The sequence below is a fragment of the Phycodurus eques genome, chromosome 16 (assembly GCF_024500275.1).
Source record: "Phycodurus eques isolate BA_2022a chromosome 16, UOR_Pequ_1.1, whole genome shotgun sequence".
In the NCBI taxonomy this organism is placed as follows: domain Eukaryota; kingdom Metazoa; phylum Chordata; class Actinopteri; order Syngnathiformes; family Syngnathidae; genus Phycodurus; species Phycodurus eques.
In genome coordinates this window covers 8159039-8167424 of record NC_084540.1, presented here as the reverse complement: position 1 = coordinate 8167424, position 8386 = coordinate 8159039, and the positions used below count along the sequence as shown (strand labels likewise).

Sequence of the window (8386 nt, the reverse complement as noted above, 5' to 3'; positions counted from 1 at the left end):
GTTCGCCCAACCAGTCTACATGTGTTTTGTGGACTTGGAGAAGGCGTTCCACCATGTCCCTCGGGGAATCCTGTGGGGTGTGCTTTGGGAGTATGGGGTACCGAACCCCCTGATATGGGCTGTTCGGTCCCTGTACGACTGGTGTCAGAGTTTGGTCCGCATTGCCAGCAGTAAGTCTGACTCGTTTCCGGTGGGGGTTGGACTCCGCCAAGGCTGCCCTTTGTCACCGATTCTGTTCATAACTTTTATGGACAGAATTTCTAGGTGCAGCCGAGGCGTAGAGGCTTGGTGGCCTCAGTATTGAATCTCTGCTTTTTGCAGATGATGTGGTTCTGTTGGCTTCATCAAGCCGTGATCTCCAACTCTCACTGGAGCGTTTCGCAGCCGAGTGTGAAGCGGCTTGGATGAAAATTAGCAACTCCAAATCTGAGACCATGGTTCTCAGTCGGAAAATGGTAGAGTGCCCTCTCCAGGTCGGGGATGAGATCCTGTCCCAAGTGGAGAAATTCAAATATATTGGGGTCTTCACGAGTGAGGGAATAATGGAACGGGAGATCAACAGGCGGATCGGTGCTGCGTCTGCAGTAATGCGGACTTTGTATCGGTCCATTGTGGTGAAGAAGGAGCTCAGCCGAAAGGCGATCTACATTAACGGTCGATCTACGTTCCTACCCTCACCTATACCCACCGCTAGACTCAAATGGTGGTTAACAATTTTGGTTTTGTTCAATAAATTGTGGCTTTAAATGTGATAACTGGAATTTATCAAATTAATGAAACGTAAAGTGAATGTTAAATAACATGTACTATGCCGTAAGTATACGCCGTTGCAATTTCTACATTCACAAAAATGTTGGTTAACCTTTAAACTGCAGTATTTTACATCTCAAATTTCTCATTTTTCTCATATAAAACATTTAGATACTCTGTGGATAGCACTTTCGCAAACCTGTATGTTTACATTTGTAAATTTAAAGGTTTGTCTGATGTAACCTTTTAATCCCATTCTTTTCAGGAGAGGATGCAAGTGTCTTCAAGTGTTCGGTTTCTCGGGAGACGGAATGCAGCAGAGTGGGGAAGCAGTCATTCATTATCACTCTGGGCTGCAACAGCGTCCTAATTCAGTTCTCCTCACCTGCAGGTACTCTCAAATCTCCAAATAAACTCAAAAGTACACGTACTTGTTAAATTTAATGTTAAATTTTATTTCCACAGTGTCATTTTTTTAATGGAAGTTATTTCAAGGCACAAAAAACTCTTTCAGACCATGCCATATAAATCGACAACAGAAAATCTAAGTAAGCAATTTGTAGACAGTCAAGAAAAAAACATCTAAAAAGTCTCTCCTGGGCCCAGTTTTTCAAAAAAACTAATCTGGATCAGAGTGATCTGGATTTGGTAATCCCCCACCCCCTTTTATTTATTTTTTTGGGATCGCAGATAGACTTAATCTTGTATCTTTTGTCCTGTTTTTTTTTTTTTTTATTTTTTTTTTATTTATTTTTTTTATAAATAACTGTCAGATAGGATTACTCTGGTCCAGATACCACAAGATCAGGATTTCAGAATCCAGATTTGAGGCCTATTACCAGGCTTCATCCCAGTTGAATTTTTACCCTTCACCTGTTAAATTTTTGTTCATTTACTGTCTAATTGCCTTTAGCATGAAATTACATTGTTCTTAGTCACTACTTTCAGACATAATGCACTTGAGTTTGCTGTCAAAGCAATTCAATACAGCTTGGATTAAAGTGTCTGCTAAATGGCCGATAAAGAAATGTCTGTTGTTCAAAGTAATACATCCAGTGTTGGCGTGTGTAGTGTTAAAAGTTAACACAAGACTTGAAATGGTTCAAATTACATTAACACAATGGGGAGTGTTAACCACAACTCACCATGGAAGTCTTTTAGAGATGTTTTTTAAAATTATTTCTTATACTGTGGCGATGATGAGACATCACAATGAACAAGAGGTACTGTGATTTGCTGAAGAAGAGTATTTCAAAGTGCAATAGTAAAATCTGTCTATTGACTTGTAAAGTGAGTGACAATGAGGGAGGTCATTGATCGCAATGTGACACTAACTCACGGTGCCAAATAGTTAGCGATCAACAACGAGGAATGAACACACTAACACTGTAATACACTTTCAAGAACATTCTTAACAACTATGTACGCACACACAGATTTTTAAGCATATTGGCATCGGCCTACATTTAATCCGCCGGTCGATAATTTAATACTGGTTTATTTTGGCTCTGATGCAGCCCCTGCAAGCCTCTGTCTGTGACTTCTCTCTCCAGCATTGTCCCGCCCACAGCATCAACTGCTTGGTTACCTATGCACAGCCAATCAGCACACAGTAAAAGCCATGCAATGCATCCAGAATGCTCTGCCTCACACACACACGGGGCAGAGAAGAGAAAGTTTTCCCAAATGGAGACGGTCCAGGGAGCAAATATGGTTCAAAGGGAATTTAAGGCAGCATACATAAATTGTAATAATTACATTACCTCCACCATGCTTCACAGATGAGCTTGTGTGTTTTGGATCATAAGCAGATAATTTCTTTCTCCATACTTTTCTTTCCATCACTTTAGTTAGTTAGTGAAAGCTCTCAATGCCATGAGGCACATTCGGCCACAATTGGGGTTTCAGTAATCTGTAGTTTTTTACGGGAGCAGGTAATTGGCCCACTGCTCAACCCCAGCACCTGGTCTTCCTAGATGGTCTCCCATCCAAGTACTAACCAGGACCGACCCTGCTTAGCTTCCAAGATCAGACGAGACTGGGCAGCATTTCGGTATCGGGTCCGCTTCCATCACTTTGGTAGAGGTTAATCTTGGTTTTAACAGTCCATAAAGCTTGTAGCTCATCTCCGTACTTCTTTGCAAACATTCATTTGACCTTGTCCGGTAATGCCGAGTGGTTCCACCATGTTGTGCTGTAATGCCCAGTGGTTCCACCAGGTAGCACAGTAGGTACTGTGATACATTGACTTGACTTTGGCTGTTCTGTTTTTACACTGCTACTGCTCTGGACCCTTCTTCAACCATGAGCGGGCCAAAGAAAAGTCGACAGTGAGTGCCGAGTGTTTAATATAGAATGGACTACTAAATACTTTTTCACTGAAGTCGGTCAAAGGTTGTATGTCTAATTTGTTAAGAAACCATTGCGGTTTTAGAAGAATATAACATTAGCCGTCACTTTTCTACCAAGTATGCTGATAATGCTAACAGTCAATCAACGCAGGAACTGATGGCTACAGCTCAGTGGTTAAAATCAAGCTTGCAGGTCCAGCAAAACGCCTTTATCTGCCATCCAAGATTCAGTCACACAAGACCCTGAAACAGTGCCACGGGAGCTGCAGATGGAACCGATTGATCTCCAATGTGATACTGTCTTAAGAGTTCAACTCGCCAACTGGATGAATTTTATGCTTCATTAAGCGCAGACAAATTTCCCCAAATCTGGAAGATGGCACAGAGGATGCTGGTGGTGTTTGGCTCTACATACAGTGGGTACGGAAAGTATTCAGACCCCCTGAAATTGTTCACTCTTTGTTAAATTGCAGCCATTTGCTAAAATCATTTAAGTTAATTTTTTCCTCATTAATGTACACACAGCACCCCATATTGACAATTATTATTTTTTTTTTTGCAGATTTATTAAAAAAGAAAAACTGAAAAATCACACAGCCATAAGAATTCAGACCCTTTGCTCAGAATTTAGTAGAAGCACCCTTTTGAGCTAACACAGCCATAAGTCTTTTTGGGAATGATGCAACAAGTTTTTCGCACCTGGATTTGTGGATCCTCTGCCATTCCTCGTTGCAGAGCCTCTCCAGCTCTGCCAGGTTGGATGGTGAACATTGGCGGAGAGACATTTTCAGGTCTCTCCAGAGATGCTCAATTGGGTTTAAGTCAGGGTTCTGGCTGGGCCATTCAAGAACAGTCACAGAGTTGCTCCTTTGTTATTTTAGCTGTGCGCTTAGGGTCATTGTCTTGTTAGAAGGTGAACATTCGGCCCAGTCTGAGGTCCTGAGCACTCTGGAGAAGGTTTTTGTCCAGGATATCCCAGTACTTGGCCGCATTCATCTTTCCTTTGATTGCAAGCAGTCGTCATGTCCCTGCAGCTGAAAAACACCCCCACAGCATGATGCCACCACCATGCTTCACTGGTATTGGACTTCGAACTGTATTGGACAGGCGACGAGCAGTGCCTGGTTTTCTCCACACACATTGATTAGAATTAATGCCAAAAAGTTCTATCTTGGTCTCATCAGACCAGAGAATCTTATTTCCTACCATCTTGGAGTCCTTCAGGTGTTTTTTTTTTTTTTTTTTTTTTAGTAAATTCCATGTGGGCTTTCATTTGTCTTTCCCTGAGGAGAGGCTTCCGTCGGACCACTCTGCCAGAAAGCCCTGACTGGTGGAGGGGTACAGTGATGGTTCACTTTGTAGAACTTTCTCCCATCTCCCGACTGCATCTCTGGAGCTCAGCCACAGTGCTCTTTGGGTTCTTCTTTACGTCTCTCATCAAGGCTCTTCTCCCCCAATTGCTCAGTTTGGCTGGATGGGCAGCTCTAGGAAGGGTTCTGGTCCTCCCAAACATCTTCCATTTAAGGATTATGGAGACCACTGTGCTCTTCGGAACCTTAAGTGCAGCAGAAATTTTTTTGAAACCTTGGCCAGATCTGTACCTTGCCGCAATTCTTTCTCTGAGATCTTCAGGCAGTTCCTTTGACCTCATGATTCTCATTTGCTCTGACATGCACTATGAGCTGTAAGGTCTTATATAGACAGGTGTGTGGCTTTCCTAATCAAGTCCAATCAGTATACTCAAACACAGCTGGACCCCAATGAAGGTGTAGAACCATCTCAAGGATGATCAGAAGAAATGGACAGCACCCGTGTTAAATATGAGTGTCACAGCAAAGGGTCTGAATACTTATGGCTGTGTGATATTTCAGTTTTTCTTTTTTAATAAATCAGCAAAAATTTCAACAATTGTTTTTTTCTGTCAATATGGATGCTGTGTGTACATTAATGAGGGAAAAATTAACTTAAATTATTTTAGCAAATGGCTGCAATATAACAAAGTGAAAGATTTTTGGGGGTCTGAATACTTTCCGTACCCACTGTTATTAAACCAAATAGTGGGCATGTCAAACTTTTTTTTAACACCTAAAAAAATTAAAATTACATTAACACAGTGAGGAATGTTAACCACAAGTTGTCCCTGCAAGTCTTTTATAGTTTTATTTTACAGAATATGTTTTGGAAATGTATTATACTGAGGCGATGATGAGACATTAAAATGAACAAGAGACGAGTGAGCGACAATGAGGGAGATCATTGATCACGATGCGACACTCACAGTATAAAAATAATCAAACCGTTAACGAACAACAGCAAGAGGAAAAGGGATGGATGAACACACACAAGTTCTACTAACTTTGCTATCGAATCTTTTAGTATTTGAGTAGGGCTGTCACAATCTAATCTTTTTAGAATCTATTATCCTATAGATATTTCATCGAGTCATCGAACAAATATTTTTGTAACCATGGCCAGATCTGTGCTTTGTCGCAATTCTGTCTCTCAGCTCTTCAGGCAGTTCCTTTGACCTCACGATTCTCATTTGCTCTGGCATGCACTGTGAGGTGTAAGGTCTTATATAGACAGGTGTGTGGCTTTCCTAACCAAGTCCAATCAGTATAATCAAACACAACTGGACTCCAATGAAGGTGTAGCACCATCTCAAGAATGATCAGAAGAAATGGACAGCACCCAAGTTAAATATATGAGTATCACAGCAAAGAGTCTGACTACTTATGGCTGTGTGATATTTCAGTTTTTCTTTTTCAATAAATCTGCAAAAATTTCAACAATTCCCTTTTTTTCTGTCAATATGGGGTGCTGTGTGTAAATTCATGAGGGGAAAAATTAACTTAAATGATTTTAGAAAATGGCTGCAATATAACAAAGAGTGAAAAATTTAACGGGGTCTGAATACTTTCCGTACCCACTGTAATTAAACCAAATAGCGGGCATGTCAAACTCGCAGCCTGGGGGCCACATCCGGCCCGGCACATCATTTTGTGTAGCTGGTGAAAGTAAATAATTTGCATCAATTTTCATTATTATTGCTAAAATCTCTACCAGAATTTCACAATCGTAATAAATAATGTTGAGATGTTGCATATTCTTTTTTTTGGGTAACCAAACCCCTTTTTACAGTAACTTGAACAAGTAGTAGTTGAACATACTATTAACCTTGACTTCTGATTTGAAAACGAATTATCCATAATTTTGTATATTTGTATATTTAATACGATGATCAGGCGATGAAACATTTATATAATTTCATAGTCATCACAGCTGTCTGAGGGAAACCTTACCAACAGCCCTCGACAAAAATGTGTTTGACACCCCAGGAGTAGACCATACTAACTAAACTAAAATGGAGATGAAAATAAAGACACAGGAAACACAAATATTACCGTAATACATTTTTTCATAAACTTGGCTACTCACAGTCATTTTCTATCATCTACAGTACTTGACTCAAAATGTAGCCATCTACAGTACTTGACTCAAAATGCAGATATGATGGTAGTACACTGGGCATAATATACAACTACAGTGTGCATGACTATAACGTATTCAGGGTGCTTGTTATGCACTGTGAGACTTGAGGGCCCATCATTGTGATTGGCATAACATGTATGTACTGTACCTGTTTTCGCCTACTAGTCTATGCTGAGCCAATCAAATTATGGCCACGTTTTTCTGTCCCACCTATTTACCCAGGTTGTTGTGGCTGACTATCACCTGTCAATCACTCTTCAGCTAACGGTACTAAAACCTGCTGATAGATTATCAGTCGGACCAAAGTTAAGATAGACAAGCTAAAACAACCTCCAAAACAAAAAGGTGGTGCTGGAAAGTTGAGGGATTTTTAAAAAAATTTAAAAATGTAAAAAAAAAATAATTTTTTTTAAAATTCCCACCCACACGAAGATAATAGATATTTGGCGATCGTTCGAGTTTGGCTACCGCCACACAGGAGTCCATTGCCAGCACAAGCCGCAGTGAGTCTTGCCCTCAACAGCTGGATCTCGACAAAGATGAACGACCTAGTGATACAATGGTAAGTTATGTCTGAAACTCTGTGATGCTTATTTGACATTAATTTGCTTTCTAATGGCGCGTAGTATAACCTCGTTGTGTTAGCTGCCTGGGCCTCCATTTCACAGAGTTGAAAATTAGCATCGTTAAAAATGACCAAATGTTTTCTTTATTTGTCAACCTGCTTACTGATAATGTTACTTGCTGGTTGAAATCAACCTTTTACTGTCTTTGAGGTGACTGCTACTAAATGAATATGGATGAATAAACAGCTTATTGATTTGTCTGTACATGCCCCATCCTACCTATATACATGGGATCATCAGCAACCACAACAATCAGTAATTTAATTCCAAAGTGTGTTTTAGGCCTAGACAAAATGGGAAAATCTGCAATATTGCAATATGACTTGTGATACATATGTATAGCTACAAGATGCAATTTGTTACCACGTCTTTAATTAATTTAATTAATTAATTAGATACATTTAACTTATCTTAGTTCAGGGTGTCTTGGCCATAAGTTTAGTGTGCATAATGTCAATATCTCAAACATTTCATAAATTGTGCAGCGTTGCGTGTCTGGCTTAGTCAATCTTTCTGCACAATATGTAATGTCAGTAAATCTTCAAGAATGTGTATATCCATATTCTGTTGTCTCTCTATCATAGGCCAGCATGCATGTTCCAGAGGGGACTCCGAAGAGGACTGTGACACTCAAATTGTCTATAGTTCAGTGATTGTCAAAGTGTGGTATGGGTACCACGAGTGTTATGCTCCCTCTATTGGTATGTGACATTCCCTGAATTAAATGTTCAAAATGTAAACAATGTTACAGTGGCTTTAACTTCTCAATTATTATTATTATTTTTTAATGTAATCCAATACAGTATATTTGTTGAGTACAGTTCAGTTTTATATAACTACTACGTTCAACACAGTTGCATTGAAGAAATCTAGAATTATTTGTTTCCAAATATTTATTTACGTACCATTATTTAGTTTTTGTGTTCAAAATATTTGAATTGAATTCATTACTTATGTAAATTTGACGATATTTAATAACAGTTAATGTTCAAACTGTATAATGTTACAGTGGCTTATAATGATACTAAATATATTTTTTAAGAAATATACCTGGCTTGTTTATGAATATTGACTATGACGCTACTGCATTTTAAGGATGGTCATTCTGGTAGTACTTGGACATCCAAGTATTTTTGGAGGTGGTACTTTGTGTAAAACAATTGAGAA

At 39.4% G+C, this 8386-nt stretch overlaps 1 protein-coding gene across 6 annotated transcripts in view; it reads left to right on the top strand.

Moving 5' to 3' along the window:
• The window catches only part of carm1 (coactivator-associated arginine methyltransferase 1), a 167508-nt gene that overhangs the window by 9236 nt on the left and 149886 nt on the right, over positions 1 to 8386 (top strand). For all 6 annotated transcript variants that reach the window (XM_061700023.1, XM_061700026.1, XM_061700022.1 and 3 more), the window contains one exon: positions 1016 to 1141. In XM_061700023.1, the coding sequence (XP_061556007.1) occupies positions 1016 to 1141 (126 nt within the window). The remainder of the gene's footprint in view (positions 1 to 1015; positions 1142 to 8386) is intronic.